General features: G+C 42.1%; 1 protein-coding gene across 1 annotated transcript in view; it reads right to left on the bottom strand.

Annotated features, from left to right (window-relative positions):
* Positions 1-12,752, bottom strand: part of ccdc180 (coiled-coil domain containing 180) — a 29,983-nt gene that overhangs the window by 13,119 nt on the left and 4,112 nt on the right. The window contains 19 exon segments of the mRNA XM_077521300.1: positions 434-580; positions 648-828; positions 1,833-2,002; positions 2,446-2,633; positions 2,712-2,803; positions 5,251-5,311; positions 5,393-5,519; positions 6,735-6,850; positions 6,957-7,130; positions 7,831-7,950; positions 8,037-8,125; positions 8,196-8,275; positions 8,331-8,450; positions 9,292-9,455; positions 9,529-9,624; positions 9,694-9,804; positions 11,044-11,163; positions 12,438-12,547; positions 12,625-12,752. Of these exon segments, the coding sequence (XP_077377426.1) occupies positions 434-580; positions 648-828; positions 1,833-2,002; positions 2,446-2,633; positions 2,712-2,803; positions 5,251-5,311; positions 5,393-5,519; positions 6,735-6,850; positions 6,957-7,130; positions 7,831-7,950; positions 8,037-8,125; positions 8,196-8,275; positions 8,331-8,450; positions 9,292-9,455; positions 9,529-9,624; positions 9,694-9,804; positions 11,044-11,163; positions 12,438-12,547; positions 12,625-12,752 (2,394 nt within the window).

Here is a 12,752-nt window from a genome sequence, read left to right as displayed (position 1 = left end):
TCATTAAATGATAAAAATATGATTTCTTATGGTACATGTTCAATACTGTAATATCGATATCACTATCCTCAGTAACTATATCGCATGATTTTCCAATATTGTGCAGCCCTAATATATCGATATTTATTGATCTATCTATCTATATCTATCTATCTATACATATATACATATATATATATATATATATATATATATATATATATATATATATATATATATATATATAACTTTTATTTATTTATTTATTTTTTTACTTGACTGACTTCCCCCAAGTATTTCACATTTAGCCTCCAAGTACATTGAAAGGCATTTTCAAATATGTTGAAACGTATTTATCAGTCCAAAACTCCACTTTGGCCATTTTAACGGCGTGACAGACGGACGAGTGAGCACGTGGGAGTGGCACAACAACGACAACAACGGCGGCAGTCACCTGAAGGATCTGAGGAGTCTCGCCGTTCGATTTCGGAGCTCGTCCATCTGCATCTGAAGCGACACGCGGAAGGACGAGTGCGAGCGCTGGGTGTGCTTGATGTGCTCGTCCAGGCAGTCCTGCAGGGTGGAGCTGAGGGCCTCCAGACTGGACGAGAGGGCGGGACGTGAGTCGAGTAGCCGGAGTGACTCCGCCCCCTCGTGGCGTTACCAACCGTTGACTGCCGTCCGTTCTGAGGACGCTGTCGTCCATCTCCGCCAGCGTGGCGGCCAGCTGCCGGTTTTTGTCGTTGGTGGCCGTCTGCAGCCGCTGCAGCGCCGCCGTGCACGACGTCAGCACGTCCGACACCTGCTGGCAGTGGGCGTCCACGCGCTGCTTGTGCAGATGCAGCTCCGCTACGCACCAACACGCACGCACATTCAATTTGTTATGCTGGTCAACGTGATCATCGTTGGAGGGTTGTAAAAAAAATAAAAAAAAAATAAATAAAAATTATGTGGAGACGATTTATCTACAATACAGTGTTACCTCGTTTATCACGGGTGTTACATTCCAAAAACTACCCGCACTAATGGAAATCTGCGTTAATTTTATTTTATATTTTTAATTCCCGTTAATTATATATATATTTTTTCGTTTATTATGTTTTTTCCATTTTGTTATGATGTTTACTTTATTATAAATGTTTTTTCATTCATCATATATGTTCCTTTTTCAATGTACATTCATTTTTTTCCCCATTAAAAGTATGCTTTTTAAATGTATTACTATATATATATATATATATATATATATATATATATATATATTTTTTTTTATTTTTTATTTTTTTTCATTTATTATATGTGTCTTTTGGTTTTGGTATGATTTTTAGTTTATTATGAATGCTTTTCATTCATTATTTGTTTTGTTTTTTTCATTTAGTCATTTTTTCCATTAAAGTATGTTTTTTTTTATTTACTTATACAGCACAGTATATATTTTTTGAAAAAAAAAATGTGTACCTGTAAAAAAAAATAAAAATAAAAATGTGCCTGTAAATAAAAAAACAAACAAAAAACATTTGTACATAAAAAAAAAAGTGTACTAAAATAAATTGTACCTGTAAAAAACAAAAAAACAGAAAACATTTGTACATTAAAAAAAATGTGTACTAAAAAAAACATGTACCTGTAGAAAAAAAACAAAAACAAAACAAATCATGACTTTTACAGATACAAATTTACACTTTTTTTCTACTGGTACAATTTTTTTTTTTTTTTTTTTTACCTGTTCCTTTTGCACCATATTTCCCTCCATCCAAATGTACAGGTGCCAAAGTATCAAATATGGCGAATATGTTGCGTGCACACTAATGCTAGCAAAGATGTTAATTGTGCTGCCGTGTGCGTGCGTGTACCCATGCGCGGGATGTAGATGCAGGTTTTGACATGCAGCGGGTCAAGCGGCTGCATTTGCAGCTCGTGGTACGCGCGCACCGCCTCCTTCCTGTCCGTCACCGTGGCGACGGCCGACGTCAGAACGTCCTGGAAGCGCCGCTCCACGAAATCCAGGAAACAAATGCGCATCCTGCACACACGCAAACGTGGTTTGTCCCGCCAGATTAGCACGTCATGCTAACCGCTAGCATCTCCTGATTAGCACTAGTGTTGTTCCGATACCGATACTGCATTAAAACAGTGGTATCGGTATCGGTGACTACTAACAAGTAACATGCCGATACCATTAATTCCAACGCTAATATAGGATTTTGGATCTTGTGTCTTGCTGGTGCATGACATTCACTGATATGTGACATGTTTACTGCAAGCCAATCTAAGATATCCTATTGGCCTTTGAATGCTCTGAACCAATGGCAGGAAAGCTGTTTCGTGTTGAGAAAAAAAACCTTAAGTATTGGTATGGTATCGGTATTGGCCGATACTGCAAAGCTGGGTATCGGAATTGGTATCGGGAGCCAAAAAACGGTATCGGAACAACACTAATTAGCACGCCATGCTAAACGCTAGCACCTGTTGAGCGCCTGCATGAGAATCTCCACGGGAAAGGCGCTGAGGTGCGTCTCTTGCTGCTTGCTCATGTTGCCGGGCAGTTCGGAGGCGGGGCATCGGAAGGCGGGGCCAGAGTAGCACACGCCCCTGGACGAGGTCAAGTTGACCTTGCTGCTGAGGTCGTACAGCTCCAGGAGGGACGACTCGGCCTGAACGAGCGCGCGGGCGCGCGCGAGTGAACGTCATTCGACGCGCTTGGCGGCCGACTAATGGCGAGCTGACCTCACCTCAGCCAGCGAATCAGAAGGCTCTTCAGGTGCCTCGTCATCCTGACAGCTGATTGGCTGCTCCTCGGTTGGCCCGCCCGCTTGACTACTTTCTGCGCACATGGCGAACGTGGAAGGTCAGAGTGCACGGTCAACATCATCATCATCATCATCATCATCATCAACATCATCACCATCATCACCATCATCATCATCATCATCTTTTCTCCTTTGGGAATATTCCCATATGGGAAGGAAACGTGTGTGTGTGTGTGTGTGTGTGTTCAGTCAGCCGTGTTTCCTCCACATACCAACAACTCACTCAAGAGTCCAAAACTCTTTGAACTCAATTCCAACATGGGGCCAAATCCCACTATCACAGGCACAGGAAACACACGCCTGTGGAGATCTGCAAGCATTTGGTCAGGACAGAGCAGCGTTTACGACAGCTTATCAATTACCAGAACTGTACTCATTTGGGTCCAGTGCATCTTCATTTCCTTTGTTAGACATCCCTTGGAGCTACCCAAGGGCAAGAGCGACCCCAAATGGCTAACTGTTGAAATTAAACTCGAGAACTCGCCCACTCTCAATTAATCCAAATTCCACATAATTCTGGATATGCGACTGACTGTTTGTACCTAAACGACATCCAGTGTTTACTTTGTTTATAAAGTGTTAAAGTTGCATGTCTATCTCAAATGAATAATGTAGTAACTTGTGCAGTTAGCTAGTTCAGCCGATTAGAAAAAGTTTCGCGGATTAAATGACTTGATGATAGCATGAAATAGTTTGAAATGTGCTTAGAATGATATGTGTTTCTTTTGTGAAGCCTTGACATGTCAATTCTTGCTAAATTTCAAACTTTTTGTGGCTTCAAAGCCAAGACTGCTTCTGGCTCACGGAAGGGGGTGGAGCCACCTGTTGCGCCTGTTTAAATGTCCGCGCACAAAGAACTTCTCTCTCTTCCTGACACCCTCTTCCCACTGCCTTTCTCGTCAGCCGTTTTTCCAGCGACCCCCCACTGGGAGAGCAACCACGTGGCCTTTTATTCTTTTGAACCAAGAACTGACAAACTGCCCGAACAGCGTGTGCCCAAGCTTGCACGACGCAAAGCAACCAACCTGTGGAACTCAAGTCATCTGCACCGTGCGCCCGACCGCCACACGGTCCCACATCTTTCCTGACGCACTTCAGGAGCGCACTGCCAGCCCGCCACGGGCCGGTGCCATCTTGCGCATGCGCGAGACTTCACCCCAACTCCACATCAGGCCCTGGTCAGGCCATCCAGCTCCTCCCACAACGTGCCTTGCCAACATGGGCACAGAACCAGCTACTCATCGTTAATGCTGTGGACTTGCTGAGACTCTCCAGCACTCACCTGCCTCCAACTGGATTACAGAGGACACCATCGAGTTTCGCTCCGACCGTGTGTCTGAACCAGAAACTAAGTTGCGTTCTATTGCCAATCTGACCATCCACTGGCGCAACTTTTTGTCAAATTCAAAAAGGTTTGAGTGGTCAAATGCTCCCGTTCACCTTTTTGCTTCGTTCATTAGGTTGCATGCTTTCTTTTTATCTTTTATTCGCATTTTATTTCCGTCTTTAATAGGTTAGACCAGTGCTTCTCAATTATTTTCTGTCATGCCCCCCCTAGGAAGAAGAAAACATCTTACACCTACCGACCCCCCCATACACTTCGTCATATTACCTCGTCTTAGCTTTCGGGCGACTTTCGTTTGTCTCTTTATCTCCGTCTCTCTCCGCCTGTCTTCTCATCCCTGTTAAATATTTTTTCATGGTGTCACTTGAGTGTCTGCTACACTTCGTGCCTACACTTCATACTCATACTCTGTGCTGTGTGCAAAACATGCATGCTCAGTGCTAACAAAACCCCTACACCACCGAGCGAATGCTCCCTGCGCTCACTCTGCCAATGACCGCGCCACTGCCCCCTAATGTAGTGGAGGTGCAATTGCACTTTATTCTAAGAGTGTAAAAAAATAAAATAAAAATCAAAATAAAAAAGCATGTTCCCCGAGGTCAAACGCGCCACCCTTGACGAAGCCTCGCACCCCCCTGGGGGGGGGGGGGGGGGGGGGGGGGGCGCCCCACGCCCCCCTATTTGAGAAGCACTGGGTTAGACTGAGTGATACTGTCTGTGTGTAATTACCAAATAAATTTGTTGTCTTGAAATTCCATCTTCGTTTGAATCATTGTGTTTTTGAGTGGATTATTAATTCTTTTACTAAAGCAAAGAACTCCACAATTAAACATAGTAGCAACTTCAGATTATGAACACTTGATAAAAAGGAATTTTATCGTTTATTTTGCTCCTAAAACCAAGCAAAATCAACGTGGTGCCACTAGAGGTTGCTGAGGGAATTACAACTCCCTCAGTACCGTCCGAAATGATGAATTCATCAAAACGACGACCCAATTATCGCTACACCATCATCAATCATCGTCACTGTCATCATCATTACCATCATCATTGTCATTGTCATCATTGTCGTCATCATCATCACCTTCTTCATCATCACCATGTAAAGCAACTGACCTTGACCCTCGCTGGCGATGATGTCATCCACCGGCGGAAGCTTGTCCAGGTCTTCTGCACTCTGTGGGAGCGCAAAGACGGAGTGATGTCATCGTCCCGGGTGCGTGCGTGCGTGCGTGCGTGTGTGCGTGCGTGCGCTCACAGGAGTGAAGGCGTTGTCCAGGTGGAAGAAGTTGCTGAGCAGGCGGCTAAAGTCCAGCAGCTCGTTAACAAAGGTGCGAGGTAGGCGGTCCAACACGGCACACTGGTCCGTCACGCACTCGCCGCAGCTGCGCACACGCACACACCAACAAGTCACATGACAGGGAAAAACGAGCGCCGACCTCTTCCCATTCTCCTTTTTTGCCTATATTTGATGAATTTGTAGAAACAATTCATTATTCAATATTATTAATTATTACATATTACATATAACAATTATATTATTAATTTTGTTCTAATATTTAAAATAATAATTAATCATATAATTGCTTAATTTATATAATGAAGCATTTGTTACTAATTATTAAATATATAAATATATTCTAATATATTTAAAATTTTTATTAAGAAATTAAACATTATCGGTTTATTAATTATATAATTATTACAATACTGAACATAAAATATTACATAATTTATTAATTTATATAATTAATTTTGTCACTAATGATTAAATAAATACTAATTCAATAATAATTATATAATTATTAATATAATTCTAATATATCAAATAAGAATTAATTAATTATATAATTGCTTAATTTATATAATTAAGCATTTGTTACTAATTAAATATTAGTAATAATATTAGTTATATAATTATTAATATAATAATATATATATATATATATATATATATATATATATATATATATATAATATATATATATATATATATATATATATATATATATATATATATATATATATATATATATATATATATATATATATATATATATATCTGCGATTGGCTGGCAACCAGTCCAGGGTGTCCCCTGCCTACTGCCCAGAGCCAGCTGAGATAGGCGCCAGCACCCCCCGCGACCCTTGTGAGGAATAAGCGGTCAAGAAAATGGATGGATGGATGGATTATATATATATATATATATATATATATATATATATATATATATATATATATATATATATATATATATATATATATATATATATATATATATATATATTAATAAAGAATACATTAAATATTAATCATAGAATTACTTAATTTATATACCATAATTATTTTTTATTAATTATTAAACGTTTTAACAATATTAATTTAATAATGATATAATATACTTATAGAACCATACTTGAAGTAGTGAATTCCGGTAACCAGCACAGGTCTAAGTACACCCTAACTGTGCTGAAGTTTCCCCCAGGGGTGCACTCACTTTTGTTGTCCCATGAAGAGATCACACGCAATATGTGTGGAAACGCGAGGGAGGGGTGTGCCGACTTTTGAAAAGGAGCGGCAGGGTTTTTTCCTGACCTACCTGTTCCTGACGTCGCGCAGGTAGACGAAGGTCTGCTCCAGCAACTGCTTCAACGCCGCCTCGCTGCTCTCCTGGCGAAGCGCCGCCAACAGCTCGTCCAGGAATACCTTCTTCCTCTGTCGTGGGCGTCATCGTCATCGTCATCGTCATCGTCATCGTCATCGTCATCGTCATCGCCATCGTCATCGTCATCGCCATCGCCCGCCAACCCGTCGCGCTCACCTTGACGTGCTGCTCGTGCGCCAGCCGCAGCTGGTCCAGCCGTCGCTGGACTTCCTCCTCCCGCCCGGCCAGGATGCCGCCGTGCTTCTCCCACAGACGCGCCAGCGCTCGCGTCACCACGAACACGCGACGGCTCAGCCGCGCCGATGCCCGGTACAGGCTGTCCGAACACGTCTGTGCCAATGACATCGCCATCCGCCGTCAATTGCCACATCAGAAGCGCGTGCGCGGCGGCCACCAGGTGAGACTAAGGTTATTCCAGTTCACGAAAGCTCGCCAAAAAACTCAAACTCAAAAAACTATTTCGTTAACACAATCAATTCAAAACCAAAATGCTTTTTAAAAACTGAAACTACATTTGATGTTTACAAAACGAACTACAATTAGCAAAAATGTCCTTGGTTTTCGTCTTTGGCAATTAATTGAATGCATGAGCCTTCGGGGATGATTTGAAGTTGATTTATTTTGATACGAACCGGAATAATGACGTTTGAAAGTGTGTCACACAGAAGTGACCTCATCCAGCAGCAGCCAATAGAAACGCACCAAAAGATGACGTTGCTACCATGGAGGTTTTTGAAATATCGCACACTAATCATACACATATTTTATCAAAAACTAAAACTAATACTATGACTAAAACTCATTATTTATTAAATAACTAAAACTAATAAAAAATAACAACCACAATGAAAACGAATTAAAACTAACTATTTAGTTAGATAAAAACTAACCTGAAACCACCCTGAAAACAAATTCAAACTAACTACATTAAAAAAAAAAAAACAGAAGTCAAAACAAAATCAAAACAAACTAAAATGAAAAATGTCAAAAGTCTAATAATAATATTAACAATAATAATGAGAGGTCGTACGTCGATGGCGGCCAGCTGCATCTCGTCTTGTCTCTGGTGTTGTCCAATCAGAGAGATGAGCTGCGACTTGACCACGTCGCTCACCTCCTCCTCCGGCAGCTCCAGCGCTGACAGCGCCCCCTGCGGGAGGGAGGGACAAAAGGCGAGCGTCACCCCGCCCACCGGGAAGGGCTTAGGACGGGGGCGGCGGCGAGGGAGGAGCCAACCTGGCAGCGCTGCACTTGTGACACGCGATCCTGCCACATCAACTCGTAACGACAACGCAGCTGGTGAAGGAAGTCGGCGTGGCACATGTCTGACGGGCACACGGCGTCAACACGCGCGCACGCACGTCAACGGGTGTGGCGATGAAAGGCGGGAGTTACCAATCTGCTGATTGACGGCCGTCAGCTGCGTGAACCAATCGGAGACCAGCATCATGGAGAGGGAGGGCGGGACCAAGGAGCTGGAAGAGACGCGCGATTGGACCGGGGCCTCGATGGCGGCGGCTATTTTGTTACCTGAGGCTGGTGACGATTTCACAGCGGCGCTGGGACAAGCGCCGCACGTTCTGGTCCACTTCCTGGAAGGTCAGCTGATCCGACAGCAGGCGCCACACGTCCACGCTCGCCACCGACAACCTGCCGACCGCCCGACACGGGACACGTCTCAACATGGCCGACGCTACGTCAATTGACTGACTCCGTGTCATGTGACGTCACACCTTGCATGTGATTTTCTTTCAGATTTAAATTGACAAGTTTTTTTTCAGGAGTTCGAAACCCGGTTGGAAGATCTATTTGTTTTATATCAATCAATTTCTTTTTTTTCATATATAAAGCAAAGAAGGAGAGCATTTGTTAGCTAGCGTCGAGTCTGGTGTCAAAGCAGTTGAGCCATGCGAGACTTGCTAAGCAGCTCACACTGCCCGTCAACCACGGCACTGGAAACGGGTGTTGATCTACGGTCAAATTTGGTGTCGATCTGGTGTCAATTTGGTGTCAAATATGGTGTTAAATCTGGTGTTGATGTGGTGTCAAATCTAGTGTCAAATCTGGTGTCCATTTGGTGTTAAACTGGTGCTGATCTGGTGTCGATCTGGTGTCAAATCTGGCGTCAAATCAGGTGCCGATCTGGTGTCAGTCTGGTGTCAAATCTGGTGTTATTCTGGTGTAAAATCTAGCGCCAAATCTGGTGCCAATCTGGCGCCAATCTGGTGTCAAATGTGGTGTCAAATGTAGTTTCAATCTGGTGCCGGTCGCCCATCTCGCAAACTTCTCGTCTGGCGCGCATCACCAATGCCGGCACAACCCAAAGCGTGTCGAAAGGCAACGGTCCGAAAGGGACCTGAGAGATGCTAGCTGTTAGCTGAAGGTACGGCGGCGCTGGCTAGCATTAGCGCCAAAATAAGAAACTGAGTTTTGATGACTGACAGCAAAGCGATTGAAGCATTTACGGAGGTGAGCCGAGGGTCACACCCACCTGAACTCTTGGACTACGTGGCCAGCCTTGCTCCGCCTCCACTGGCTGACGGACTCCTCCCACTGCATGCGCAGGAGCGCCTCCTGCTGGAGGGCTTCCTCGTGCAGCAGCAGCAGGAGCCGCGCGGCGCTGCGCCGGTTGGCCAGCAGGCACTGATTCAGCATCTGACGCCCGGCACGGCGCACACACACTAGGGTCAAGGGTCAGAGGTGAGAAGTGAGTCGGTCGGCGCATTACCGTGGCCTGGCTGTGGATGTGCACGTGAGTGTTGGTGCAAGGCAGGAAGTTGATCTTCTCCAGCAGGTGGCAGTACTTCCTCAGCACCGGCCTGATCTGCACGCACGGGAGCGGCGTTGGTCGCCATGGAAACCGCGTACGGCGAAACAGAAGCGCCATCGTCACCTTGTTGACTCTCAGCCGCTCACACTCGCTGACTTGCAGTTCAAAGGTCAACACGCTGGACTTCTTCTCCTTCATGTGCGCCTCCACCGAGCTCCACACGCATAGCACCTCCTGCGCACCCACGCGTGTGCATTCCATTGAGGAGTATATAACGTAATAGGACAAGGAGAAAATAAATCAGTAGAAGAAGATGGAAAAGTATGATGATGGGCTGTTGGCCTCTTGGGGGCAGTGTGGTGCCACGCGTGCTTGCAGTCCACATGTAGAAATCTGAATCAACTCGATTCAACTCATTTAGCAATTGCAACACGAAAACATCGGCAATATTTTGTAAAGCTGTCAAAAATTCATCAATTAATTGATTAATTGTAATACATTTTAATGTAAATTAAAATGAATCTGATTCGTCGATTAATTGATTGAATAAGCGATATATTATTCGATTCTAAAAATATCTGATAGCGAGTAATGTACGAATATTTTATCTAGAACAATTTGATGACGTCATTATTTTTCATGTACAATTATCATGTGTGCTCAGGTAACGACCAATCACAGCTCACCTGTTGACTGAGTTTGGTCATGTGACTTCGGAGCCACGATTAGTCGTTAGCCGTTTCCTCAGCATGTGCAACGTCATCTTCACTTTACCGCAGATGGCAAAATATCTTTTGAAAGGTACGAATTGTACATAAAAAATAACCAACTAATTATCAGCTAAATATTAGTTTCTTGCTTCTGAAAATGGCTGAATGAGACAAATAACCCTTATTAATAACTCGGTTATCACAGATTGGTTGGCCAGAAATGTGTTCCTTTCTCTTCTATGCGTTTGTGTGTGTAAATTTGAATCACAAAGTCGATGCTAGTTGCCCGTTAGCATGTCAATGAGAACCTGGTATGACTTTAGCATTAGCGCTTGTGATGTTTTGTATTGAAATGATATTGTGTAGTTCTTCTTGTTCAAATCTGTCTTGGGAAATGTTTTATTAGCATTTCAGCTTTCAGCATTCCCACGCAATTTCTGCAGAAATTGCACTTTGTCAAGTTCAATTTGTTATTTGAAAATTAAAAAAAGGTGCAAATACATAAATTTAAACAACTCAAAATTAGTATTAATCATCTTTTGCTTTTGTTTATGATGATGCTGATTTTGTAATTGGTGTAATAATTAAAATTGTAGTTGAATTCTGATGAATTTCTTAGCCCAGGCAACATGGTGCAGTCAGGGTACTTTCACAATATCGGAAACTTGCAAACTCATCATTTTTCTGTGTTCCTGCAAAATGTCAATTTGGCCGAACGGCTCAAGCGCTCGCCTGTGCCGTGGCCTGCGGCAACGTTGCGTACCTGCAGGCTGCGCTGTTGCACGTGCGTCATGTCGCGCGCCAGCTCGTGCAAAGAGGCGTCGATCTGCTGCAGTTTGGTCCTCAGGTGCACGCTGTGTGTCCTCACTTGCGCCTCGCACACCTGCGCAACAAAGGTTACTTCAGTTCACTCATTAAAATGAACAAAAAAACTCAAACTAAAAATCAAAAAATACATTTCATTAACAAAATCAAATAAGAAACGCAAACTAACTTAAAGTATATATATATATATATATATATATATATATATATATATATATATATATATACATACATATATATATATTTTATTTTATACAAATTGAAAGTACAAAATTGAAATGTGATTTCAACTACATTTATTTTGATATGAACCGCTGGAATAAGGATGTTTGAAAGTTTGTGTCACACAGAAGTGCTGTCATCGAGCAGCAGCCAATAGAAAAGCACTGTCACATGACGTCGCTCCCATGCTGTTATTGTAAATATTGCGCACAAGTCATTCACATTTAAAAAAAATCTAACTAACTAAAACTAAGCATTTATTAAATAACTAAAACGAATAAGAACTAACAGAACCACCCTTAAAACTAAATACAACTAAGGCGATTTATTTAATTTATTTCAATTTGTTTTTAAATTTGCAAATATTAAGTAATACACTTTAAAAAAAAAAAACTAAAACTAGTACTGAAACTAACTAAAACTAAGCATTTATTAAATAACAAAAACGAATAAAAACTAACCTGAAACCACCATGAAAACTCATTAAAACTAACTACATTTATTTAATGCTTTTAAATTTGTTTTTTAAATATTGCGCACAAGTCAAACACTTAAAAAAATAAAAATACTGAAACTAACTAAAACTAAGCATTTATCAAATTAATAAAAATTAACCTGAAACCACCCTGAAAACTAATTCAAACCAACTAAATGTAATTTAAATTAGTTTTTTAAATATTGCACACAAGTAATACACTTAAAAAAAACAAATTAAAACTAATACTGAAACTGAGTAAAACTAAACTAAAACTAAGCATTTATTAAATAACAAAAACTAATCAAAAATAACCTGAAACCACCCTGAAAACTAATTAAAACTAACTAAATTTAATTGATTTAAATGTATTTTTTAAATATTGTGCACAAGTAATACACTTTTAAGAAAAACTAAAACTAATACTGAAACTAAAACTAAACTAAAACTAAGCATTAATGAAATAAGTAAAACTAATCAAAACTAACCTGAAACCACCCTGAAAACGAATGAAAAGTAACTCCATTTCAAAAACAAAACTCAAAAGTAACTCAAACGAAAAATCCCCAAACTATAACAACATCCCCGCTATGCATACGTGCGCCGTTCATATACGCGTTTGCGTGTGCGTTTACCTGCGCGAGGTGCGTGAGCTGCGCGTGCACGTGTTTCACGGCTTCCTGGTGTTGGACCTTCTTGTTTTGGTGGACGCGCTGCAGGATGTCGCACGACTCGTGACGGGCCTCTGAACATGCACACACGCACGCAGGTAGGGATCCCATTGGTCGGCTGGCGGTGGCCACGTGATGACGTCATACTGACCCACGGTGTCGGGAAGCCGGACCACCTCCTTCACCTCCGCGTGGCCTTCTTCATCGTCGTCGTAGTCGTCGTAGTCGTCGTCGTCGTCGTCATCTTCGCCACCGTCATCCTCGACTCTGGGATGCTCC

This window comes from Festucalex cinctus, chromosome 5, assembly GCF_051991245.1.
Source record: "Festucalex cinctus isolate MCC-2025b chromosome 5, RoL_Fcin_1.0, whole genome shotgun sequence".
In the NCBI taxonomy this organism is placed as follows: Eukaryota; Metazoa; Chordata; class Actinopteri; order Syngnathiformes; family Syngnathidae; genus Festucalex; species Festucalex cinctus.
This window is presented reverse-complemented; position numbering and strand designations above follow the sequence as displayed.